Raw genomic sequence first — 27707 nt, forward strand, 5'->3', positions numbered from 1 at the left:
AAACATACCTGGAGTTGTTAATTGAGAATCAGTGTTATCATCACTTTCAATCTTGCAAGGAAAGGTCCTCATCAGCTATAGAATAGTTTAAAACTATGAATATGAGGAGTAAAAGAATCGGGAAGATACTAATGTTGTCCATTCTAATGCATCTGAAAGTGTGAAATTATTTCCTCCTACAAATTTTTGGAACATTCTCTCTACTTTTCTCATGGAAGATAGGGGATATGTTGACTATTTCCTGGATTATTGTTAAAGGTAGTCTGTATATTATGGCAACTTATGTTTTCAGGTCACCCATGCCAAGGCAAGATCATTCCCCAAATATGAAACAAGATAGAAATGATAGAGATTCTTCAGATGACAAATCGAGTAGGGATCGTGAGAAGGATAGGGACCGTCAAAGAAGAGGTGACAGAACACGTCTTAATCTTAAGAGAGAAGGTGACCGTGGTGGCAGGAGGGCACCAGCAGAAAGGCGGATTTATGTTTCTAACATTCCATATGAATACCGTTGGCAAGAACTTAAGGATCTCTTCAGAAATGAAGGTATGTAATTCAAAAGTAATGAATTCTTTTTTTTTTTAATATGCTAGATCTGGTCTCAAATCATTTTCCCATTGTTTTGTTCTGTACTTCACTATGATGAATATTCGGTTTATTAAAATGTACTGTGTATGAATCATGCCTTGCTACATTTGAAAATAGACAAAAGATTGATGAGATATGTATGCTATCTGGCTTGTTAGTTCCAGATCTTACTGACATGGTGTCATACACCAGTGCTAACAATTTGTGTTGTAAATATTCAAATGCACTTGTATATTTTCCTTGAAGTTTTTTTTGTGCAATAAAAGACAGGCTATACAAAAATATTTGATCATTTTATTGTGTTCTGTTATATAAATTTTGTAGAAAGTGTTGCTTAAGATTCACGTCCTAGCCATTAGAAATTCACACAAAAAAATTGAGAACATGGTTTTCCAAAAGATGTGTATTTGTATTAATGTATTTTAATATAGTTTTTCATGTTCAGTTAATTAGTCATTTTTTTCCCCCATTTAGTTGGAGAGGTGGCCTATGTGGAATTATTCAATGATGAAAATGATAAGCCCAGAGGATGTGGCATTGTTGAATTTGAGAGTGCAGATTCTGTTAAGAGGGCAATTGAAAAGATGCACAGGTTTGAACTCAAGGGGAGAAAACTTGTAGTAAAAGAGGTGAGTATTTTATACGAGTAGAAGTAAACTAGTAAGGGCCTTCTAGTGTTCCTATGATTTACCTACTTCAGTGCACAAAAAAAATATACCTTTTTAAAAAGGTAATTTCTTCTTTTTTACCTAATCCAAATGAGATTTTATTCAATGTTGATATTGTTTGTGGAACAGTTAGTATACAGCACAATGGCCAGGGAATATAAAGCAAGTTTCCATATCTTATAGTAATGATACAGATTTTTTACTGCAGCCAAAGCTGCTTAAGGCTCAACAGGACCTTTGGCCAATGTTATCGAAACCATTTTTGAAATTCCCAATTTGATATTCCACTTTTTTGAAAGGAAAAAATGTCTGATTTTATTTCCGTCTAGAGCATTCACGTGAATCTGTGTGGTTTGCTTTCGCTGTTGTCTAGAAATACTTTTTTTGTTCCAATCGTGAAAGGATGCGAGGTGTACGCAAAATCACATGCAATAATTAAGTGTATTTTTTAGGATTTCAAATGTAAATCATCTCATTTCACGCATTAAATGGGCTGAAATGCAGATGTAGAAATCATTTCTTGTCAATTTAAACAAACATGAAAGGACATTGGAACCGGACACGTATCCAGCTTTGGGTCGGAAAATGACAATTGAAACAAACAAAACAGTCGGCTACTCACAAAGCCCGCCGCATGGCTTACAGCTTTACCTCTCTGGCTTCACACTCATTGTGTAATTTCAATTCTCAGTAGTAATCGAATATTATCTTCCGCAAATTAACAATATTTTTGCTTTCTTTTTATTCCGTTACATCTGTACTACTGAACAATCACAATATTTCTATGTTTAGGAAGTAATATATGCTTTTGGTAAATGCCTAATTTCATAATTATTTAAATTATACATATTAGCAATGGTATTTAAAATGAAATAAAAAATGAAACATTGCTTAATGTGAGTTAACCAAAGAATCAGGATATTTTCGGATCACGGCTGATATTCAAAGAAAACTACAAAATTATAAGAAAAAATGTAGTTATTAATCATGTTGTCTTGTGATCTAGTTGTGTGTTTGATTCCTCGTGGAGTCATATCAATGGTTCGGGTTCCATTTTATAGTCTTTGATAGTCTAGTCTCGATTAGCTTATCTGAGAATAAAGTGAACTTTAAACAAACTCGTTCAATTAAATCGAAAACACGGAACAAATGTTTTTTTTTCGCACGGTCCTTCATCTAATTAATGAAAAGTAACTAAAATTTGTACAGGAACCTTTAAAATTATTTTTAAAACTTAAGAATATATTCTTATGTTATGTCTACACCGTAAAGTTGAGAGTGACATTTTAGGAAAATCATGTTAGTCTTTGATGGTATTATGAAGTTTTCCCAAAGTCTGTAGCTCATACATGCACTGTCCTCCTAATAGCAGCCTGGGTAAAACTATTGTATTTTTCAAGACAAATCGCCCCATGGCATTCTTCTTACTTGTTGCAGAAAGTTCCCTCTTTGTTTTATTTCTTAATTTTAATAATAGTCGACCTCTGACATAGCTATCCCCATTGCTTCAGATGCCATTCGAGTGGCAGTCTTCATTGTGTCGATGCCGCCAATAATTTCTTTGCCCGGAAATAGGCATACACGTTCAACACTGTTCGGCCGAGGACAAACATTTATTTGCCTTCCGCTATTTCTTGGAGCATTCTGGAGAGAAACATGCCATTACTTACGTGAAATTTAGAATCTTCTAAATTTCACGTAAGTAATTTTAAACCGCATTTACCGCAACCACCATGAAAACATGCCATTGTTCTCCTTGCTCACTACAATCACTCCCCACTCTAACACAACAATAAATAATAACGTAATAGAAACAACACTCGCCTAGAAACTGATGTGAAGTGCTTCCGGTATGTACAGACGTGGGCTGGACAGGACCTCAGGGTTTTCATTTCATTCATATCCAAAATACTAGTCAGGACTTCTACAAAGTTTCAGAATCCTTAATATTCCTGGCAGATATCATTCCTCACAATGTAATTCAAGAAAAATAAAATTTGTATTACAAAGTAGATGAATTCACCAAGATCTCGGCATTCTGAAATGAAAATTTTGTCAGATTTTTTTAAGAGGAAATAACCAGCAGCCTGCTCCCAGTCATTCTGCCATTTATAAATGGTATTCTATTTACAGGACTTCGATGTTGATCGTGATAAGCATGGAAGACCCGTTAAAGGTGGAGGCAGTGTAAGGAGAGACGAGCCTCGCAACTGGGAGCCACCAGCACCACTTCCAGGTCCAATTTCCGGCCCAGGACCCTCACTCTCAAATAAGTTTGGCAATACATTTGGACTGAGCCCGCAATTTTTGGAGAGTCTGGGAATTAATGGCCCTCTTGTTAATCGAGTGTTTGTAGCAAATGTGAGTACCCAGTCTTTTTTTCTTTTCCAGATGTATTTTTTTCAATTTAGTATATACTTTGATCATTGTTAGATTTGAGTAAATGATTGTGTTCAAAGTTCGGATCTCTTGCTGTGTTAGCCTGTATATTATAATTTTCCTATGTTATATTGATCTATACCTCACAGCATACAGTCGGATAAGGGCACCACTTTCAGCAGTCAGATATCGAGCCACACTGGCTCACTTTCATTTGACTTGCTCTTGTAATCAATTTTAGGCTAATGAATAATTTCCTTGCGTCAGGACAGCAGGAATGTTTACATTGCTTACTGATGAAAACCCAATACTTCTTTCCTTGTGCATGATTTTATAATTAGTGAGTTTTCTAATAAAGAATGTGCACATGAAGTCAAATGATGTTTTTCATTTTGTCTGTAAATTATTATGAAGACACTTTTCCACCATCCACTTGACTGATGACTTCTGTGCAATTGTTTAGCCAAAACTGGTGGCGTGGTGCTAAGCACAGGGGAACACTTTACCTTTTTTTTTTTTTACTTTTGATATGAGGTCATGGTTAAATTTTGTCAGTATTGGTAATTGTAGCAATCTGATATTTAAATTAAACAAATTGTATGTTAGTCTACAATTCTGGAGTGTATTATTCTTGTTGATGCAGAAGTATGTTCTGTTCCTTCATTTTGTGAAATTTATTTATTTATTATTTTTTTTGCACCAAAACCTTTTTGTAAAGGTCATGAATTTTATTGCTATGCATATTTAGTATATATGTTGTATTGATAGCTGCTAAACTTCCTCAGTAGTATATCTCAATTACATAAGCTACCCATAAACCAACGGCTAGCTTGAATTTTCTTAAGGTGTTAATAACTTTTTGTTCTGCTGGATTTGTCCAAAATTTCTAACCTGCATGGCGCAACAGTCCTTGCAGGATGATGGTCTATCTTGCACCTGGGTGATGTAGTGTCAGCACGTGGAGCCCAATCTTCTGTTTTCTGGCTGGCTTTCTACTCAGTCTATTCCCCCCTCCCCTATCTTTTCTATTTCATGGTCCTCACAAGTCCTCAATTTTCCATATGCAACTTCTGACCATTTGTGTTTAGTTTGTTCTGTGTTGCCAGATTCATGCCCATTCGGGTTTCATTTCCACAGTGTTGCCAGAAGCATGCATGTACGCCCTTGCAATTTTATCTGCAGATTCCACTAGACACGTTCTTCTCGCACAAATTTGTTTCACTGCTGCATGTTCACTGTGATGTATTAAAAAAAATCATTCTCACTCTTTTTTGACTAGCTCTGGTATAATGTGCACATGAAGTCAAATGTTAAATTTCATGTCTAATTTGTCTAGCTTGTCAGTGATTGTGAAGACACTTTTTTCAATCATCCACCTTACTGATGATTTCTGTGCAGTTGTATTACTTGTATTATAGGAAGCCTGCCAAAGTAGGTACCTTGCCATATAAGCTGCAGATCTATCAACCTTTGTTGTATCTTTTCCGGAGAATGCTTCCCCACCATGTGGAATACAGTTTGGTCCAAAAAAATATCCCCACCCAATGGTTGTATTGAAAGCATGAGAGAATGAAAACTAACCTAATTTAACCAATAATTTTGAAGTTTCCTAAAAGAGAACTACCTATACTTTGTCTTGGGGATCCGTGGAGTAAGACCATGTGGTAGTGAAGGGGAGAAAGTGAGTGGGCAGAGCAAAGCAGTGCACGCTGATGCAAATGGATGGTAGTTGCAGCTGCATTTTCTGCTCCATGCCCTCACTTCCACTCTCGTGCATTAATTGGTCGAGTCAGTACTTGTCCAGAGGCATGTACACATGCAAGAAAATTACTCTGGGGTGTTGAAATAAAATTGTTTAGCAGAAATAAAAAGAAGCACAACCATCTACAACATTTCCATCTAACATATACGTAATAAAATTAAATTTAATTCTTATGTACGTATGATGTAATTCACATCGATTACACTGGGGAACAAAAAAAAGATTTTATTTTGCGGCATAAAGTTTAATAACAGTTTCAGCACACAAAACAGCTGTTATTGCCAATTGTATGATTGGTTCAGTTGAATTGACTCCAGTTATAAAAATAAACACACCATGGAAAATGTAGGAGCTAAAATTACTCTACGCTTTTCTCGGTAATATCAAAATTTGATAATGGGCTGAAATTCCCATAATAAACTTATTTATTTATTTGTAAATTGTTGCTAGGCAACTTATGAAGCATTGCTAGGCAATATATCGAACACTCAACAAACCTTAAGGAAGAATACCAAAACATAAAAATGGTTTTAGAGAAAAATTGAATATGCTTAACATAAGTGGCTCATGTGTGTGGATTTGAAGATGGTGATTTTTTTACCACGACAGCAAAGTGGGTACACAAAGCATCCCTGTTTCCTATGTTTGTGGGATAGTCGTGCTAGAGAAAAGCATTGGACGATAAAAGTTTGGCCCCCAAGGGAAAATATTAGTGGGAAAAGCTAATATCATTCATGAACCGCTGATAGATAGGGACAAAATCATCCTTCCGCCACTGCATATTAAACTTGGGTTGATAAAACAGTTTGTCAAGGCCTTAGATACAAGTGGTGATTGTTTCAAATATATATGCCACACTTTTCCAGGACTAAGTATTGAAAAATTGAAGGCAGGAATCTTTGACGAACCACCACAAATTCGTACACTTATAAATTATGCCAACTTTACAACTTACATGTCTTACATCGAATCTGAGGCCTGACTGAGCTTTGTGTCCGTCGTCAAAAACTTTTTGGGGAATCACAGAGCAGAAAAGTACCCCGATATAGTTGGAAATATGTTGAAAAATTTTGAAAAGTTGGGAGCTAATAAGAGTGTGAAGATACATTATCTACATAGCCACATTGACAGATTCCCTGAGAACGTTGGTGATTTTAGTAAAGAACGGGGAGAAAGGTTCCATCAGGATATAAGGAAGGATAATGGAAGAAAGGTACCAGGGACAGTGGGATCGCCACGTGATGGCCGACTACTGTTGGAGCTTACAGAGGGATTGTCCTAAAAAGCAATACAGCAGGAAATCGTATGGAAAACGTTTCACATAGTTTGTTCATTGTGTACATATTTTCTTAATTATTTTGATCATAGGCCTATATAAACTTATTTTTATAATAATGATTGTAATCACAAAAAGAAATATTAAATTGTTGTTGGAAGTTCATTTATATGTAGGCCTATGTCTTATGTTTCCGCCATTTTGGTTTAGTTGCATTTATTTCATAAATTAGAGCCAATTCAGGAAATATATTATTATACCATTATTCAGCAGCATGAAATTGCCCTAAATTAGCTCTCAAACACTGTGCCGCAATTTCACTGTTCCCCAGTGTTATCTGTGTGAAAGGATGTCAATAATAGGCATTCTTACCTACAGTCACCAGTTAATTGATACTTGTTTCTAAAATAAATAATATTGGCGTTCCTATGACATTGAAACAGATTTAAGGTGAAAAATATGAAGAAATAAACAAATATTGCAAGTGGTGATATTTTTTGGACCAAACTGTGTATCCTAATTTAAATCAATTTATACTCTCAATATCTGTGTCATGGCAAAGTGTGACTGTCTCAACTGTGAACAGTCATAATAATAACCACTGCTTGCTCAGCAGCTTCAACTATTGCAAGCAGTTCAGAAATAATGACTTTCACAAAAGCTTACATTAGAGGTAATATTCAACCTGAAAATAGAGTAATAGACTGTGAGGGAGAATGACAAGTATAGCACTGTGTATATCTGTATACACTTTATGTACAAAGGAGCAAATGTTCTTAAATTACTCTAACATAACAATACATCCCTTAGGGAATTCCTCTTAACCTTTAGCAGATGGTAGTGTTTCTGGATGGGAACTTCCATTCAAAGTCAGCTTACACAAGAAGAAAAAGAATCCAGAAAATTGCTTTTTGTATCAGCCGTATGAACCAAATTTGCATGACAAAATGCCACTCTTGGAGGACATTTAATCCCATCCCCCAATTTTGAAAAAGTATCCATCCCACTGGACCCATAAGTGTTACACATGGGGAACAAGTTTTCTTCATTCTCATTATTACATGAAAAAGTAAAGATTGTTGGCAAAAATTGGTGGTTGAAGAGTGATACCTATTCAAAAGGTACACAACATAATTATTATATGGTTTCATTCAAGTATGCCATACCTTCATGTGTATATAAATGAACAAAGAAAGAGGGAACTGTTATCTGTAGTTTTCAACAATCTCTGGGCAGCACCAGTTGCTTTCATGGCAGGTTATAGTAAAATACTGGGGTGCAGTGCTGGCTGGCAATAATCACTATTCCATAAAGTTGAAGCAACAATTGAACACTAGACCCACAACGAACAATGATTAACATTCTCACTGAATGAAAGTTGCATGATGCCCAATCACCTCTGTTTTCGGGCTTTTTAGTCTAGTCTCTCTCTACATCTTTTCAAGCAGACCCCTAATGAGTTTTTTAATAGAGAATGTGCACATGAAGTCAAATGATGACTATCATTTTTTATTTGTCTGTAAATGATTGTGAAGACACTTTTCCACCATTCACCTTACTGATGATTTCTGTGCATATAGAAAGCCTGGCAAAATGTTAACTGTTGGTCTTGCAATCAGTTTGGGGATCCACTGGGTCTTTCACTACAATGTTTCATTAAAAATTTGGAACTTTTACAGTAAAAAGAAATAGCCAGTGCGCTTAAAACACTTTAACATTACAATATGTATTCCTTAGGGAATTCCTGTGAATACCCGAATCTGCCTATTTTATTATTTTTTGTAAAATAAAATGTTTGGATTTGGAGTAAAACAGTTCTTTATAACTGGAAATTAATAATTTTAATGAAAAATTTCTTGTACAATGTTCCTTCACAGATGTATGGAGCGTGACATAAGAGGGAAGGAGGGGGAGAGGAAGAGAGAGAGAGAGAGAGATGGTGGATATATGTCACACTAGGCAGAAGAGTCAATTTTGACCTGTTACATTGGTACATGTTAAACTAAGCAAAAGAAATCTATATTTGAAGCACAAAATATGGTCTTACAAGTATCAATACTCAAACACTAAAGGAAAGGTTCAGTTGGTGTGGAATGACTGAAAACATTCAATACATAAGCCTACTTCACACTTTGCACACATAATGTGTTGGGGGTGGGGGGCTTTTACAGTTCTTTGTAGCACTATGGCAAAGTTTCCTGTCTGGGATCATTGCTGGTAAGTGATTCCTTCCATCATATATTTTGTCAATCGTGACTTGTGGTTATCAGTGAGCTTCCTGGATGCCCAGGGCCCTCGGGAAGTGACGGACTAGTAGTAAGATAATGTTCCACGATGTATCTTCTAAATTGCAACTGTGGCATCAGTTTTCCTTGAAAGGATCCAGGCATTTTGAACAGAAGTGTCAAGAAGTCATGTGAATATGGCCCACCACCATTTTTACCCTCTTCTATGAATCCTATATTTCAAGACATTTTCGTCCATTCTTTTGGTACCACCCATGAACCGATTGTACTTCCCTATCAGAAATGTTCTAGTAAGGGCAATCTTCTTTTTCTCCTCCTTGGAATATCTAGATGCTGATGACAACGGGTTCCACTGCATGACATGTGGAAATTCACCACTGAATTGTCTAGCCACTTACAGACAACAACTCCACTCTTTGCTACTTTTAAAATAGTAATACCCTCTTTTCTTCTCCTTAGCCATTGCTTTAGAAGGCTTCAGGTCACAGTCTTTGAGAATTCTGTTGCCTTAAGGGTTCCAGTTGCTCCATAACCACTTTCTTTTAGATGAACTACAAGCGTGATGGAGGTGAACAAATTGTCGAAGGGTAGAGGCTTTACTTCATCTGGAATTCATCTTATCATTTGGACCAATGATTTACCGAAAGCTGTTTCATGTTCGACGTTCTTTTGTGGGTGTTTGCCTTGATAGACTTAAAGTTTGAGGTAACCTGCACTAGATTTCAAACACCATACCTTGTAGTCGAATCTAATGGGTTTACCGCATGGCTTCCAAAGTATTTGATCATGCATTCATCAAAATAAAGATGTCCATCCGGTTTGAAATGCGCACTAAATTTCTTTTTCAGCATGTTAATCAACAGACAAAGTTTACATATTTTGTCATGTAAATCTAAATCTGTGTTATCGCATGCATGTAAAAACCTCATAATGGTTTCAAACCGGTCCCTTCTCATAGCATTATACACCATCTCATTCCTCATGTCGCTATCTGCATCCCAATAGTGTCTCCTGCTTGGTAAAATGTTATATCGAGAGAGAGAAGCAATATCCCTAAAAAGAACTTCATTTCGTCCAATGTAACTGGGATCTCCACAGTTTTTGAAAATTGCATATTTAGAACTTTCTTTTGTTAAAAAGTCTACAAGAGCATCATCCCAGAAAAGTTAAAAAAGACCAAGTGGTGACATATTCCTGTATGCAGTATAATCACTGTCCGGGAAAATCGTAGAAAGTTCATCAATATATTTTTGAACCCAATCGTTATATACCTTCTTGGGGTTATATACTCCTTTGTTGACACATACCTGGTGGTTGTGAGGAGCTACTACCAGCTTCATTATCTTCACCGCATATTATGAAGAACAGCTTCTGCTTCAGCTTGCAACTGTCTTGGAGCCAGGTTATCTAATATGCACATGAAGTCAAATGATGATTATAATAGTCTGTAAATGATTGTGAAGACACTTTTTCCACCATTCACCTTACTGATGATTTCTGTGCGTATGAAAAGCCTGGCAAAATGTTAATTGTTGATCTTTTAATCAGTTTGAGGATCCACTGGGTCCTTCACTACAATGTTCCAGTGCACTTAAAACGAACATTACAGTATGCATTCCTTAGGGAAATCCTGTCAATACTTAAGGGCCCTATTCTGTGATTTTACTATCAACAAGTCTTCAATCCAATATTAGTAATTTTCAGTTGACAACTTTTAATGCACATGAAGAATCTGCTGAAATATTGAAAACTGTAATTTTTGTATTGATATCTCCAAGACTTCCGAAGTATATCACAATTATGTATGCCACTTCGTAATGTGGATTTTTCTTAAATTTCAAAACTGAGTGGTGCATGACCAGCTTATAATGGCCACTACATCTTTTCAAGTATTTTTGTAGATAGATTTGCGTTTTTTATATGATAGAGGTTTGATTAACTTAAGTTGGTTGTATTGTTATATTTCTGTTTTTCAGTTGGATTATAAAGTAGAGGAGAAGAAACTTCGAGACGTGTTCAAACTGGCTGGCAAAGTAACGAGTGCTGAGCTCAATAGAGATAAAGATGGCAAGAGTCGTGGCCATGGTGTTGTAGAATTTGAACACCCTGTTGAAGCTGTTCAAGCTATTTGTATCCTTTCTTTCATCATCTGTAGTTAGTGTGTACCAAAACTGAGGTAGTATTTATTCATTTACATCAATTAATGTGTACCAAATAAAACTAAGGTAGTATTTATCTATACCTTTCATGAACGCCTTTAGAGTTAAATTTGGAATTTGATATTTATTTTTAGACAAGGTTCAGCCTATAGTAGCATTACCACTAAGACTAACCTTATAATTATGCAGTCCCAGTGGAGGCACATTACACTCTTTTTGGGATCCCACTTTAAACTGTAGGCCCCTCCTACTTGAGCATAAAGTAGACCTAAAAGCCATTCAGTTGAGTTTCTACGTGAAAAAATATCAGAATAATTGTTACAAGAGGCCGTATGTGGTTTCACCGCTGTAGCCTTTTATTCAAAGGGGGATAGATTACTGTAATGATCATGGTGTGATCAGCACCATGCCCCTGGCTGCCTATTATTATAGATTACTGTACTCACGTAAATTATGAACTTAGATAACTTAATGTGGAAGAAAAAGTAAGTGAGACTAGGAATCTGGAAATACTCAGACTAGTTGAACAGATCGGTCTATTGATAGTTTTAGATAATTTTCCAGATCCAATATTTCTGCAAGTAGTTTAATGTTGAGGACACCCATTTGATTATTGTAACTGTTGTTTTGAAAGTTTCGTATTAAAATTTATAGCAGTCAGCATCTTTTTGTAGGCTTAGATCAGATGCACTATGTAGATATTTCAACAAAAATGCTGGCTTGACCAGAATTTTATTTTATCAAGTCGGCCCTGTTTGTAGGTGATTTTTCGCAGTCTTTTATTCCGGGTGTGGAATTGTCTTTATGAACAGTCCGATTAATGAGGATAAATTTTATATGAAAATAGTACTGAATCAGTATTGATAAATTTTCATATTGATCCATTCCTACATCAGTCTGGATAACATTGATAAAACATCCTTTCTGTACTTAGCAAAGACTGAGCTTTTCCCTAGATTTAAACGCTTTATTCAAGGCAGCGTCTGTGGCAGAGTGAATGTGATGTGCTATGATCAAAGTTTTCTAGGATTGACTCCTTGTTGATGCATCCATTTTGTGTGCATCTATTTCATAATTCATTCTCATAATTGCAATTAATGTAGAGGAATAGGAAAATAACATGAAAGTACCAAAATACAAAGGCAGTTGGACCCCGATTTTATGTTCCCGGATTTTGTTTTCCTGTAAAAATTTTCACCTTTATCCTCCTGAAAAACCTAAAATAGAGGTTGCACTGATAGTGGACTGCGTGTGTTTAGTTTCTTTTCATTGCTTGCTTGTAAACATCTTCATGTTCAGCAAAGTTACCTGTTCCTTAATGTTACTTAGCAATGCTTCACAACCAGTTGCTTTATGACAGAAAGATGACTGTAAGAATGGATAGAGCTGGTGAGAAAGGCGATGGGCTGCCATCAAAGTTACCAGAGGGGTTGAAAGGAATAGGAATGGGTCTTGGAGCCGGTGGTAACCCTCTGTATGATGTTTCGCGTAAGTATTTGTCTTTGATATATTTTTGGCATATTGATTTAATTGAGTTTCCTAATGTCTTCAAATTTTATTTTTTTATAACTTTCATTATTTGGAGGTAATATGGATAGAGAAGACTTCAGCACTCTGACAGTTCTACTTCTAGAATTTTTTTGTACATTGCAGCACATTGTAAAAGCCTCTCCATAACAGTAGCAGATGAGTCTCTTAGTTGTTACTGTTCACACATGAAACCAGTCGCAGATGATGTAAACCTATTAGATCCATAATGTTACGTGATGGTTTCTTAAGCTCAACAGGGCTGATGTGTCTGGTATATTTTCTGTACTAAATGCCAACTGTGTGAAATGTCACATATGTAAGCAAGCAAGTGCAATTTTTGCAACACCAATTATTTAAATTTTAGCATTGCTATGATCTATTCAGAACACATATTCTAGCAATGTTGTATTAAATGGCAAGGTTTTCATGAAAACCATGTACGTAATCAGGTGACTTCAGTGAGCTTTTTTTATTTATTTATTGGACAGGGCCCCTCCCACATGCAGGCCTCTATGGCCAGGAACTTTTTAAGCACCTGCTTTTCAAACTACCTGCTAAGTACAAAAAAATCGTTAACTCTAGAGCTAATTGTCCTAGAGAGATTAAATCAGTTTCTTAAAGACACTGCTTTAGCAGAGGTAAATTATGTCCTTTGTGCCTCCCAATAATTGGTGTTAAGGGAAAATGAGAATTTAAGTTTTTCATAAAAATGTCTTGTGAACCCCGCAATAGACAAAGTGAATAAATAAATGTCGTATATAGCAGTGGTACATTCCTACAACCATGCAAAGTTTAATTGAAAACATGCTGATACTTCTTGGGGAAAAAAATAACAATGTATAAGAGTAGCATTGGTAGTACTACTTTATGTAATCAATTTCCGGAATTTCAATAGTAACAATGTTTTGTAATTTGAGTATGTAATACCTTTAGCCATATACTAACGAACAAAAAACTAATATGTGTAGTTTTCAAGAAATTGCACACTAATTGCTGCCACATGGTGAGGGCAAATTTTGAAAAATTGGGCCTTTCCCCCTGCATGCTCCCTTAATTGTCGCATGTTCCTTTTTACTCATTATTACATGTAAAATTTAACTTCTATTAAAAAAAAAAGCATTGGTTTGTGAGTTTTAGCTAAATTTGTAAATCTATCCCATAATATGAGGGGTAACAAAGGTTTTTTAATCTGCCCTTGTTAATAATAGTAACAATGTATATATTGTTTTGTAATATTAGGGTGGATCAAATGAAAACTGAACAGTGGATGTATTTGGTAATATTTGTGTGTGTGGCGACAACCCTGTGCAGAGGTAGAGCGGGAGGTAAGGAAGGAAATTCCTACTGGCCAGAGGCAGTCAGGCAGCAGTATCGTCCGAGCAGACAGGAAGTCTGTCAGTGCTTCACTTGCGGCAGCAGAATGTTTGCTAGCAAAGAAGAGCAACGTGGTGGTGTTAGCTAGTTTAGTGGCAGGAGGAGTTAGTTTCCGAAGTGCAACGGCGAATGAAGGCAGTCTATGGAGAACATGCTCTGTCATTGACCCATCTGCAGGACTGGCACAAGTGTTTCGGCGAGGGACAGGAATCTGTGAAGGATGATGGAGCGACCTGGTCAAGCTCACCTCTTCATCATGAGACACTGGTGGAACAAGTCGACCGGATAATCTGTGCAATCAGACAAGTCAGCATCAGGGACATCACCATGGCTGTGTAAGTAGGTTTTGGTTCCATACGTACCGTCATTACAGACTGCAGTACAGGAAAGTAAGTGCACAGTGGATGCCGCACCATCTCACTGATGATCAGAAGAGCCTCTGTATCGATTGTCTATGCAGAATCATGTGATATCATGCCAAGGACAATTTCCTGGAACTGGTTGTGGCAGGTGATGAATCTTGGTGCCACCACTTCCAACCTGAAAGCAAATGACAAAGTCAACAGTATCCGTGCTCTCCACCGCCAAAGAAGTCCAAGATGGTGCAGAGTAGTGGCATTCTCCTTGAGTTCCTAAACCATGGTAAAACTATGAATGCTGCTTGTTACTACAGTACCAATGTTGGCGTGCAGCAATGAAGGTCAAACGGCCTGGCTTTTTGTCCTCTGGATGGTTTTGCTGCATGACATCGCATGGCCACATACATCAGCTGTTACAAGGAACTAGGGATGGGACCGATTAATCGGTACTCTATCGGTATCGGACGATATAGGCATATCGGTTTATTGGTAAAATTACCGATTATTTTACCGATCCGATATATCGATAAATATCTTATAATTTAGTGCAAAATTCTGCCATTTTGTTGTAATTTTTATGGATAATCTCATTATGCCCTTCTTTCTAAAAAAAGTAAATGTCTAAATATTCAACTTCTTTTGCACTGAGGTCACCTCGAATCACACATTTATTAAGGAGATCAATTAACATTTCAGGTTCTTCAAAAACTATTTCTAATTTTATATCGGATCGGTAGAATATCGGTATCGGTAAATTTTATATCTGTACTTTATCGGTATCGGCCAAAATTTCATATCAGCCATCCCTACAAAGAACATATTGGCGATGTTTGGGCGGACAGTGTTGGAACACCCACTGTATAGCCCTGATTTATCTCCATGCGACTTCCATATCTTTTGTCCATTGAAAAAGGGTCGGGCCTTCCACTCTGACAATGAAGTCATGGACAATGTTCGCAACTGGTTCCAATCTCAGCCAAAGGAGTTCTACAAGCAGGTTATTCACCGCTTGGTGAAACGTGTTTGTGTAACTTTGGAGATTTATGTTTCAAATAAACCTTGTTGATTTCATCCTATTATGTTTGAAATAAACAGTGTTGATAGCATTCTGTGGCCCCTGTTCTGTTTTCATTTGATCCATCCTAATACATTCATATGCATACTAAGAACAGGAGAGAACTGAAAGGGCAGTTTTCAAGGTATGAAATGTTAATTACTGCCACGTGGAGGTGGTTTTGATCGAGACCAGCTATCTGCTAATATTTAAGGAAGAATATTGATAGGAAAATATTAGTTGAATTTAATCCATATTGGTCGATAGAGCTCATGTCTTGCGGATCAAAATGTATAATTCCCATAATTTTTTGCAACAATTTGGAGAGAAATGGATTATCTCAAGTGAAATAATAAATATTTTAAAGCAAAAGTATACAGTTTGATATGGTATAGCTCAAATGGAAAATTATCTTGAAAATTTATAAATATCTCTACTACTTTTAAATTGTTTGAATTCCGAAGTGTGTGTATCAGTGAATATCTGTAAGAGTATCAGCATTGGTATCTGAAAAACTAAATATGCTGACCAAGGCAGTAATTTATTTTATTAAAAACATAAACTAAAACGTTTTAGTTTGTTTTTAATAAAATAAATTACTGCTTTGGTCAGCATATTTAGTTTTTCATAATCATGGAAGCAAGGCTTAATGGTGTTATAATTGTTATCTGTATCTGCTCAGCAAAAACCAAAACTATTAGTAATTTATTTATTTTGCAATTCATACTATGTAGACAGTATTTTATGAAATTCTTTGCTTTAAGGAGCAGCTCCTCCACCAAGTGTTCCTGGACCAGGAGTGGGTAAGCGCCTTTCTAAGTTACTTAGCAATTTAAGTGTTTGATATATTGTGTGGGTAAAGATTGAAAATGGACTGTCCTTTTTGTTTTCTGCTTCACTTACGAACATTGCTAAGAGCCTCCCTGATGATCTAAGCATAATGCTAGATGAATTGTTTATACCGGGATGATTTTTACCCACTGGAGAATGTTCATGCAGTGACGTATTCGCCCATGTTACCTGGTTGCCACCGGTACACAAACTTATTTTCCATGTCACTAATGTAGAAATTGCCTCAGACTTTTAAGTTGTTAGACTTCTGTTTTTGTTTTACTTGCATGCCTGCATGGTGTTTTATTTTTATTATATTAATTAATATATAATAAATATATGCAATAAATAAGATTCGTTGTGGTAAATCAGGTCAAATTTTCAGAGTGTCTCACTGTGTTGATGTCAGAAATTTTCAGATATGCAACCCTTGAAAATTTGGTCATGACATGTTTGGCTGTACATCATGGCAACAGTTATTTTGATCGTATTATTCCAGACGACATAGACATTTTGACTTTTAAAGAGACTGTATATGCCTACAGGGTGGCTGCTCGCTGGGAATTCCTTGAATTCTGGGAATTATGCGGGAATTCTACGTGAATTTTTCTCCGTAAACGTGAAAAATGGCAACTTTTATTAATTCCAATCCCATTCAATTTATACATATTTATTAATGCCCCGAGGCAAGTTTTTCACAGTTGAGAATTTTATTGAGGAAGGAAAAGAAAAGAGAGGTGTCTGGAAAATAAAACAGAATTCTCTAAATCAGTTTGCTTTGTTAGTGTCCTTTGCAGAACAATCCATCACAGGCAGAAGATTATTGCAAGATAAGATATTTCGAAGTTGGTTAGGTAAATTTGAGTTTGAAATTCATAAACAATTAACAATATTTCGTAGATTACTATATACCATAACATTTGTGACTCAGGTTTGTAGATGTATTTAGAGTCTGAGTATGTGAAACTGCAAATGTAAACTCCGCACAAATTAAATATACACATTTAAATTGGAATCTCACAGACTCTTTATATTAACATATTTGTATGGTCCTGGAGTAGCCACCCTGACGTACCTATGTCGACATATTTTATGTAAATTAGTTGTAACTAGAAGATAAATTTTTAATTTAAAAATAGAATTAAAACCGAAATGAAATGGCTATAAGGAGTGAAGAGGCAATTTCCTTAAAACCGATTTTAGTTGAAATCTGACACCTTTATTCAATAAACAAATCCCCAGTGGGTCTCTCCCCTTTTACCCTTCTTTGGAGGGGGACCATTGATACTCTTCAGACATGCATATTTTGTTTTTGATGGAAACAAGAAATGTGGAAAAGCACACTTTAATTTTCATATTTTTGAAAGGTGAGGGGCATTTTCCTACTCTTGGATTTGTCTTGAAATGATGCAAAATGAACTTCAAAATGCGAAGTAAACTTTCAAACTCAAAATATAGATTTTACTTATCAATGGAGTGCTTTCTCCTGTCTGAATTATCCTGTGAGTTATGCAATCATGGAAAACTGATTAATTCCACTTTAAATATAACACCGTAAAGTCCAAGAGAAATAATTCTACAATGCAAGCAATATGTACTACACACAAAAAATTGGAGGGAAATATTAATTTTGTGATAACTAGTTTTTAAATCAAAATTTAGGGTTATGTTCACTACTTTAATACCGAAGTACCATTTTATATAAGACTCTTGGTCCCAGAGTATGCCCAGTTGGACACACTGAAACTTTCAAATTGTGGACAGTTTTGATTTGAAAGGAAAACCTTTTTCTGACTTGTGAATAAAAGAAGTAGCAATGTGTTCATATCGGCTGTCATTTAAAAATTAAAATACAATAATCGTGGTTAGTTTGAATTTTATCTAATATTTTCTTCCAGGTTTAGGATATGGTGGCGGATCAGGAGTTGGAGGTGGACTTGGAGGGAGTGTGGGCAGCTTAGGAGGAACCGGCATGGGGATGATGGGGTCATCCTTGACTGGAAGTGACATTGGCATTGGAAGTGGTTTAGGAGGCAGTTTTGGATCTGCTCTAGGAGGTGGCAGCGGGGGTGGACTCGGAAGCGGCCTGGGTGGTGGTGTTGGAGGCAGCCTCACCGGAAGTGGTCTAGCGAGTGGTGGTTTGGGTGGAGGTGGAAATTTTGGAGGAAGTCTGACATCTGGAGGTACTAGCTCATTCTTGGGAGGACTAGGAAGCGGAGGGGGATATGGCGGCGGCAGTGGTTCAGGTTATGGGGGGAGAGATTTTGATGGAGTAGGAGGACTGTCCGGTGGATATGGTTCGTCTGAACGTGACTTCAGAAGCAGCTCCTACAACAATGGGCCGGAGAGAACCTTGGGGAACCTTGGAGGAGTCGGCAGTTCGAGAGCATCTGACACAGTCATTGTTAAGAATGTAAGTACAAGTCTCTTTGATTTACTACCTACAGTAGATTGTCCTCCTCATAGATATATTTGTATATCTTTTCCTTGACATTTATCTGCACTGCTATGTTGTTGTAATTAAAAACACTGTCCCATACCATGGTCTTGTGGACTTAAGCATCGGGCTCAGGCTATGGATGAGTGCTGGTATGAGTTTCCTTGGGAAAAACGTAAAAAATTTTCTCTGGAAATTTTGGTTCGGTTCTTGGATGGGACCAGTAGCCACCTACGATCATGTGGAAATAGTGTAGGTGATGGAAATCTACAATGATGACTGAAAGTTTTGTCATGCTGGCCACACACCACCCTATAATTGGTTGGATGATCTTACACCTTGGTTGAGGAATGTGGGAGTGTGTCCGGCAGTTGGTAGGTTGGCCTTGGCCCTCAAGGACTGTTGCTCAATTGGTTATTAATTAAAAATATTATGACCTTCGGTTCTTTTTGTAGATGTGCATTGTTCATGAAAATTATCAGATATTTAAATTTTAGGCAGTTGGGTTGTTTCCTGGCACGTATCTAGAAATATGTTTCGGGGAGTTGGGGTTGGGGGGATGTCAGAACCAACTGTTGCACGAAAAATAATAAATTAAAATAATTATATTAAATAATATTAATACTGATTACAATACATTAATATTATATTATTATTACACAAATAGGTAAAAAGACTGTATAAGAATCTAGATAGAACTGTGCATATTCATTACGTAGCTTACCTGTAGTTAAGATCGGAATAATTTAAAAACAAGTGCCCTGACAATGAAATTAATGTCAAATAGATGAATAATTGAGTATTCATCAAATAACAAAAATCATGTTACATGTAGTTGGAGAAAAGTAAGTTTCTGATTAATATTTTATGCATATTATTTTTAGTAGTGTACATCATCTTTGTAATGTCATTGAAAGCTGTATGATCCAAATATAATCCTTGCCTTCTAAAAAGTTCTGAGGAAATTAATAATCATCGATTATGCAACAAATGCTAATATTTTCATTACTTAAATGTAGTACTTGGTAAGACCCCTGGACCCCCCCCCCCCTCAAATACGTCATTTAATAAGTTTAAGGAAATTATACAACAAATGCTAAATGAGTATATTTTCATATATGGAGGAGCTCCATAAATATGTCCTTGGTTGCTTCATAGCTGAACAATGTATCTATTGTTCCTTGAAAGGTACAATAAAGTAATAGGTGGAGAACCACAAATTATAACTTGCATTTTCATTATGTGCAGGAACAGAACAAAGAAGCTTGCTTGATATTTAGAATTGCAGATAATCGTTAACCTTTGCAAGAATGGGGAAATATCGGACAGTTCTAATGTTTTTGAGCCACAGTTAAATTTCCATAGTGTGGCATATTTCATTGTCATAAAATGTTGATTAGATAACCTTGGGCATTCATCCTGGCCTGGCTGTTTTGCAATTTTATAAGATACGTTAAATGTTTTTACGCTATTTAGTTCATATTTTTTTTCACTAGCTTCCATTGAATGCAACTTGGCAGATGCTGCGAGACAAGTTCAGAGAGGCTGGTGATATTAAATTTGCAGAAATCCGGAATAAGGACACAGGCCTAGTAAGGTTTGCTGGTGAGCGAGATGCAGAGCGTGCTGTCGGTATCCTTTAGAATTTGTATATCTATCTATATTTATATGCATTGTAGTGTTGAGATTGTGCTAAAAGTTTCCAGTATAAAGTAATTTCCATGTAGTTATTTCCCATGCATCAGAATTGAGTTTCTCATTAGAAACCCTTAAACTCGCAATAGAAACTGCAAGTGAATTAAGTTAGCAGCAATTGGCATAAAAGAAAAGCCAGCTCTTTCTTTCTATTTTTTCAACTCTTTTTCTTTTTTCTTTATCAATGTGTGCATATATAAATGCTTAGGCTAAAGCAGTACTCTTATTGCATGTGCAAGAATATTTTAAGCACGACTAGCAAATTAGAATGTTCAATCCGAAGTATTTCTGAGCAGTGGCGTACGCAAGGGGGGTTACCAGGTTTAACCCCCCCCCCCTTGAGCTTTTGAAATCTTATGGAAAATGTAGAAAAAATGAAAAATGGCTAATGTATCAGTCAAAGATCTGCGACAGTAATAATAATAATAATAATTTGAATTATTATTCCAATGCAGCATGGAGAAAAACAACATTCCAAACACAATCTAAGCGGCCACAAAATTAATTTTGCAATTCCTTTGCAAAAAAGTCACACAGTCTCTCACGAGAATTGTGAAAATTCCTTGCTTCATTGCAGTGTGCCGACGTTATTGCAAACGTTCTTCCCGGTACTGATTTTGCATCCCCTTGTGAACTCGCTAGTGATGCTGAGTCTACATCCACATCATTAAATAATGTTGAAGTGCTTTGTGAATCACCTAGAAGTGATAAACGTGTTGGAATGTCTATAAACTTATTTTTGAACGAAAACATACTCAGTGGAATTTGGCAACATGTATTCTCGCACCTCATCATCATCCTGGGTGAGTTCCATAGGTAAAGGTATTGTAAATTTCCCCGTGCATATAGCACCGTGCCATGAAGGCACATGTAGTGGTGTGCTGGGGCCCACACATTCTCGATCTCGGACATTTTGCAGGGATGTGATCAGCACCATGGTCCGGCAGCTTTTATCCCCCAGGGTTGCTCTCAGGTACCCAGTGATGTGAGGCTGCGTGCGGAGACAAGGCTGGATAAATTCCAACCAATTCCTGGAATCGAACCCGGATCTCCCACGAGGTTGTCAGACTAGACCACCGCAGACCCTTGAATGAGTTTCATATTTTGATTTTTTCAATAAATTTAATATATTTGCTTGTTTTTATGGATTTTCTTCACACTTAGAATGTCTCACCTATCATATACAAATAACAGTTGACTAGACAATTATTTCGTAACGAAAAAAAGGTAATTTTGTTCTATTGCTTTCATAAATATATTTATGAAGAACTCTACTACCTAATAATAGTAGTGATACATATATAAGTAGCAACAGCAGCTGCATTAGTAGTATTATTAGTAGTAAACTAATTAATTGTAAGTATTATTAATTAAAGTATAATAAAAGAATGGTAATGTGATGAAATCCTGCGTATGCTACTGTTTCTGATCAGTTTTGAATTTCTATGATCAGATATCATTGCCATTATTGATAGGTAGGAATAAATAGTGAGTTTGGTATCTACTCAGTTCTAAATGTAATTCTATTCAACCAACAGATAGACTAATGAAGACTAATCACTGTTAGATGTGCATTAAGAAACACGTGAAAGGGCATCTTGCCGGCAGGTTGCGACGTATTCAGGTGCTTTTACATTTCTAGTTTCGTTGCATGTTACGGGCCTTGTCAATACAAGGAATAAGTTAATTTGCCACTGACCTGGAAAAGTATCTATGAATTTTGATAATGCTTTAAAAAATGTCTAAATTATTTCTTGCCCTTGCACCAGGAATTGAATGAAAAAATCTGCTTTTTTCCTTGAGCCATTATTTTGAACAATACAGTCAACTCTCGATTCTACGACCCCGGGTATAACGACCCTCTCGAAGTAACGACCCTTTTCCCGGGAACCGTGAAAAATTTAGAAAAAAATAGAAAAATTTGGAAAAAAAAAGTTGAAAAATTGAAGGAAATCGGTCGAAATATGCGTTGTTTTTTCCTCCACTCATTCCCTTTACGAGTGCTCTACCGCTCACAATTAGGTCTGAACTAAAAATAGACACCACCACATCATGCTTGAGTGATATCCAATAGCACTTGACCTCTGCCCTCCCCTCCCTCAAGTGCACCAATGTTACCCCGCACCCGACTGCCGCTACCCAACGCGCCAGGCTTGTTTTGCCACGCTTTCTCTTGGATACGCGAGAAGAGAAGATCGAATGTGCTTGGATGTCATTTTAAATCGACTTGACTTGTTTCCTTGTCCTAAGAGCTGCTGAAAACTCGCGGGTGAGGGGAGGGGGGGAATGACTGCTGGACTTGCAGTCTTTGCCAATGTGTATGGCAGGTCAAGCTCTTTCATCGATAAAGACCTCACCTTGAGAGATAAGATCGCAGGAATGTTCGAAAATACAGATGGGTGGCGCCTGGAAGTCTGGCCCATCTGTCCAGCTCTGACCTAGAGTTCAGCAGGTTCCCGTGAGTGAGCAACATTCGGCCTTGTAGCCGACAACTTCCGGTAACCGCTTTCATTCAAAACGTGTTCTTTGTTCCCTGCAACACTTCATAAAAAAGCGGAACTGTTAGAGATAATCAAAACCACATAGGTGAACTAAAGATGGTCAACCCGCTTAATGTGTTGTCATCCAGGTTTCCAAAAAAGTTTACTTCGATCTTACGTGCATCATAACTCCCGTTTCCCACTTCATACGTTTTCCTAATTGTGTCGATGTCGTAATATCTGCCAAAAAAAGTGTTCCGTTGGCTGATTGACTTCTCCCTCTTTTCCTGTCAGCAAACGTAGGGGGGGGGGGGGGGTGCAGATTGTTTCAGCCACGATTTTCTTGCTGATGCGGGCTGATTACAGGCGAGGGTGGAAAAGGAACCACCCCTCTTCCTTTCCTTTGACGTCTAAAATGGGGCAACCAGTTCTGGATATATTCTTCAAAACGAACAAAAACCATAGAACAATTAAAAAAAGTGATCCTCTACCCTTTCCCCAGCTCATTCTCCGCCACTGGTGTGCACGGCAATGTTGCAGATTTCAGTTGTGGTTTTTTAAATTTATTTATTTATTATTATTTTAATGCTGTTGTCTGCATAGGAAATATTGCCCGTATTATTGTCTGTTGCATGGTAAAACGTAAAGCAAGGGTCATTTCTTTCTTCTTTACACTGCTGTTAAAAGTTCCGTCTTCGACAGTTACATTATCTTTAAAATGCTGGGACTTTTCTCTTCCGCCACCTGTTGCTCGAACTTCCAGCCGGTCTCCTTGTTTTTACGATGCAGCTGGCGCCAGTGTTTTGTCTATGTTTTGTCTAGCGTCCGCAAAGCTCTTGCTTGCCGATAACAGCGCGAAGGAAAAAGTTATTGTTTTGAATCTCGCAAAGCTGTTTTGATTTGACGATAACGAAATTCGATCTCCAGAAAGGAAAACAAGAGTTTAAATAACTTCATGTTCTGCGCCTTCTGATCAGCAAATCTGTAAATTTAATTTGCATCCGCTTTTCTTCAGAACCATTCATGTGGAGGAAAAAAAAAGTGTTCAATGTAGGAATGGTTGCTGAGACTGATTAAAAAGACATTATTCAAGAGAAAAACGTTTGGAGGGGTGGGTGTTTGACATCGAGAATACTCTTAAATCAAACATTAAATCGTCGATTAACGTGAGAGTAAATAACGATCTACCATTTTGATATGTGAAAATGCGCAGTTTCATAAAGCTTGTTTTCAGTTCATTTTATGCTGATGCGCTAATCGGGACTAAATATACAGTTTAAAGTGAAATTCAATTCCAAACCCGAATGATTATCGACTGCCACGCTGTTTAATGACGTGTCCTAGAATATGCGTTGTGTGAAAACAGATTGCGCGTTTCCTTTTTCACGCTGGATTACAATGCAAGTCGAGGAAGGAGTTTGGGGAAGGGGGAGGGTGAATGAAGTTGGTTGAAATAAAGAAAAGTGACTTTTTTTTACGATGTATTTTACACAGCTGAACCAGAACGAAAATTACAGCCCTGCCTTTATTTTTTTTTGTCTGGTAACTAGAGAGGTTGTGTTGTTTCTCCCGAGAGATCTAATCTTACCAGTTAATCTTGTAACAGACAATGCTCCAGTAGACCAGTATAAAAAATCCAACGTTCATTCTGCCCGATTATCTCCCGACTTTTGCTGGCACCAGTCTGACTGGTGTCAAGATTCTTCGAGTTTCGCTTGCAATAAGCGAGAGATTGTTTTCCTTTCCATTGGTCTCAGTGCAAATGGGTTTCTCATGAACTAGAATTGTAAGAATTTCCTGGAAAAGCAACGACTGTGCACAATTGAAACAAAGTAACATTATTTTAAATTCTCTTTTGTGAAAACTTTTTCATGTTCTATTTTCCGTCTCACAACACGCATCCTGTGCATAACAGGTTGTATAACTACCAGGATAAATGGTGTTACCATCTCCTAGGCATCTTTGTGTCCGTTTGAGCTCCCTTTAAGCTGAAAATTGGTGCAAATTCCAATAACGACCCCTTCGAAATAACGACCCTTTTCCCGGGAACTGTGAAAGGTCGTTGAATCGAGAGTTGACTGTATTAAATAAACTTGATTCTCTGTTATAGATTGTAAAGTTTAACATTTAAAACATTTCGGAAATGTCTAGTTTAAGTTTTTCAGTGACAAACTGTGTTAGTGTTCCACCAAATTTCAAGTTACAACAGAGTAATTTTTTGTAATATTGTATTTGTATTGACCTTAACTAACATACAGCAATGATGGACCGCTCTCGCTTGGAGGGACGCATAATAGATGTTCGTATCTTCTAAAGGTAATGTGAAGATATTGACTAACATACAGCATTGATGTTTTTTTAATTGTTTCTCCACACTTGTGTATTTTGAAAAGGATGCTGATTCCTAGGAGATTTTTATTTTGAGGAATTGTCATGTGTTGGAAGGTTCAGTTTTGTTCGATGAACTTTGATCTCTATTACTGGAGGGAATTCCATTCCTTTTGCGTGTGTAAAGGACACAGAATGAATTTGAAATGGACATGGAGCATTTCAATGCTGCGAAGTCTTTTCATTGAAGAAATGAGGAATTTAGAATTAGGCATTCATAGATTTTTTAATGTCGTGACTAGACTTGCTTTCTTTTCCACGAGGTTATTATTTTCTTAAGTACGTGTGTGTGTGTTGTAAGGAAATATTATTCTTGATCTGTGTGTTCATCTCAGTAGGTTATTCTCTATTGGTCATTGTATCATTGTCATTCACTGTTTACTCAGTAGAAAATAAAGAAATTAAAATTTATTGTAGGAGTTTTCTTCTCAAAGTTTTGGTAGGATTGTGTTGAACCCTTGTTTGATAAGGTGGTCAACTAATGCTGGAATATTGGTATCATGTTTTGCACTATTTTGCAAGCATATATTGTTGCAGAGGATTCATTTTATATGGATATGTATTTCGAAATATTGTCTAATAAGGAATGAATGCAGTAAAGTTTATCCATTGGAAATTGTAGTTACCATGTGGTCTGTCATTTTTTACTAGTTTCAACAATATGAGGTTATGCTCTTGTGGTTAGCAGCAAATACCTTGTAAGCAAAGCTCCACATGGTACCATCTTTCCTGTCATTACATTCAATGGTATAGTCGCAGTTGTGACAAGACGACGTTCCTGCCAGCATAACTGCAGCTTGAGTCTCCATATTGGACTGTTTATTCTGGCATTTGTGCAAGACTGTGCACACCATCATTGCCACAGAATTGGGGATATTTTCCCCCAAGCCACCACCACCTTCCTCTCTCGTGTTGTCTTGAGAGGGAGGGTGATTTGTTACCTTGCTTACTCCGGTTCTATAAAACAGGGGTCTATTCTATTTACTCCCATAGGGATCTCGTAGGACAATGCACCGTTGTAGGTCACCTATTTGTCACAATTTGAAGGATTGAAAGCAATGTATGTGGATTTTTCTCGTGTGCTCACTGGCAATAATAAAGACCATTTACCATTCTTATGAATTCAATTATATTTCTGGGTTTTATGTGGGTGCATACCACACGGTAGACATCTGCGTGGGTGGGCATGACTCCCTGCAAGAAGGAATGTCCACTTATCCAACCTGCCACATGTCGGGACCCAGCTCTCAATGCACTGCGCATGGTGGAAGGACATGGGCTGACGTCATCCCTGCTTGGTTCTTTTCTGGGCAGGATCCATGTGCTTCCAAGTGTGGTCGCGAACTAATGAGTCACTCCCATGCTGTAGCAGGTATTCGCAGTTCATCCGGAACTTGATGTGGGCAGCCATGGTTATTCTTTGCACAATTCTAAGGCAATCATTTGATGATAGCTGAGGAAACTGTTCATAATTCCCAATGAAACCTTCATAAGTAGATTCAGCATTAAAAACCAGGATACACAAAGGACAGAGAAGAATCACAATTTTCATGGTTGGCAAAATTGCATAGTGCTTGCGGTAGTGAGGGTCTTATGTTCGATCCCCACTTGGGGCAACTTTATTTTCAAAACATTTTTAATATCTCATTGCATTTCTATAGTTAATTAGAACACATTGGTAAATTGAATAAAATAAAATGTAACTGATTTACCACTCTCATGAATTTGATTATATTTCTTTAAAACTGTCGTCTTAGCAATGGCTTAAAAAAATTCTGGTTGTAAGACCAAGAAATTGAGAACATTTATTATATGGATGTTTAATTACGAATTACCGACATGCGTAGCAGAGTAGCTAGCACAGTGTGCTACGATGCTAGAGATTCCAGGTTTTAATCCCGTCCTGGCCATAGGCAGGGTTGCTACGCAACTGGGAAACCAGGTAAAGTCAGGGAATTTTGCATATTTTCTGGAATTTACGTGCATTTTGGAGTTGGGGGAGAACCAGTTACAAAATGAATGAACGGTTCATTTCAATTTCCACTTCCGAATTCGGTTCTTGTGATTCCAGTCCCCCAAAAAGATTCAGTTCAGAAACTTGTTCTTCTCCTCATTATGACTTCTAGTCTGTTATGTACAAAATTATGGTTCCTTTGCATTTATTTATTCACTCTCGGATCAAGGTTTTTGGATTCGTTATGACCGTCCGTTCATTTTGCGACTGGTTCTTGTGAACCTGTTCAAGACTGGAATTTGAAGAGGCATGAGATTTTTCCTAAGAGAACAAGCTACTCAAGACGAAACCTACGCACCAGCCATCCTCAGAATTTCTTGCGGAGAAAATGTTGCTTTAGCTTTGTGTTTGGTGAGGAAATTTTCTTTCTCCAAGACAACACCCGTTCGGAACCAGTTTTCTTTTGATACGTGAAGCGGAGCAGGTTGGTGGTCGGACAGTTCATTGGTTTTGGATCCGCAATA

General features: G+C 37.1%; 1 protein-coding gene and 1 non-coding gene across 5 annotated transcripts in view; both read left to right on the top strand.

The window, feature by feature from the left end:
* The first annotated feature begins 295 nt into the window (after positions 1 to 295).
* rump (heterogeneous nuclear ribonucleoprotein rumpelstiltskin) overlaps positions 296 to 27707 on the top strand; it is a 61241-nt gene continuing 33829 nt past the window's right edge. For 2 of the 4 annotated variants that reach the window (XR_014441130.1, XR_014441131.1), the window contains exons 1-9: positions 296 to 549; positions 1066 to 1220; positions 3393 to 3620; positions 10899 to 11052; positions 12411 to 12569; positions 16163 to 16201; positions 18128 to 18642; positions 20163 to 20298; positions 25100 to 25157. Coding sequence is in view for 2 of the 4 variants with exons in the window: in XM_083116068.1 (XP_082972194.1) it covers positions 300 to 549; positions 1066 to 1220; positions 3393 to 3620; positions 10899 to 11052; positions 12411 to 12569; positions 16163 to 16201; positions 18128 to 18642; positions 20163 to 20298; positions 25100 to 25155 (1692 nt within the window). In the remaining 2 variants the exon portion in view is untranslated. Of the gene's footprint in view, positions 550 to 1065; positions 1221 to 3392; positions 3621 to 10898; positions 11053 to 12410; positions 12570 to 16162; positions 16202 to 18127; positions 18643 to 20162; positions 20299 to 25099; positions 25641 to 27707 lie in introns of those variants that run through there. The other 2 variants (XM_083116068.1, XM_083116069.1) reach the window with 2 other exon arrangements.
* LOC145982701 (small nucleolar RNA SNORD83) lies at positions 4011 to 4084 on the top strand. Its single transcript, XR_014441132.1, has one exon. It is a non-coding gene; the product is annotated as a small nucleolar RNA SNORD83 (small nucleolar RNA).

The sequence above is a fragment of the Lepisma saccharinum genome, unplaced genomic scaffold, assembly GCF_977018435.1.
Source record: "Lepisma saccharinum unplaced genomic scaffold, izLepSacc3.1 HAP1_SCAFFOLD_341, whole genome shotgun sequence".
NCBI classification, from domain to species: domain Eukaryota; kingdom Metazoa; phylum Arthropoda; class Insecta; order Zygentoma; family Lepismatidae; genus Lepisma; species Lepisma saccharinum.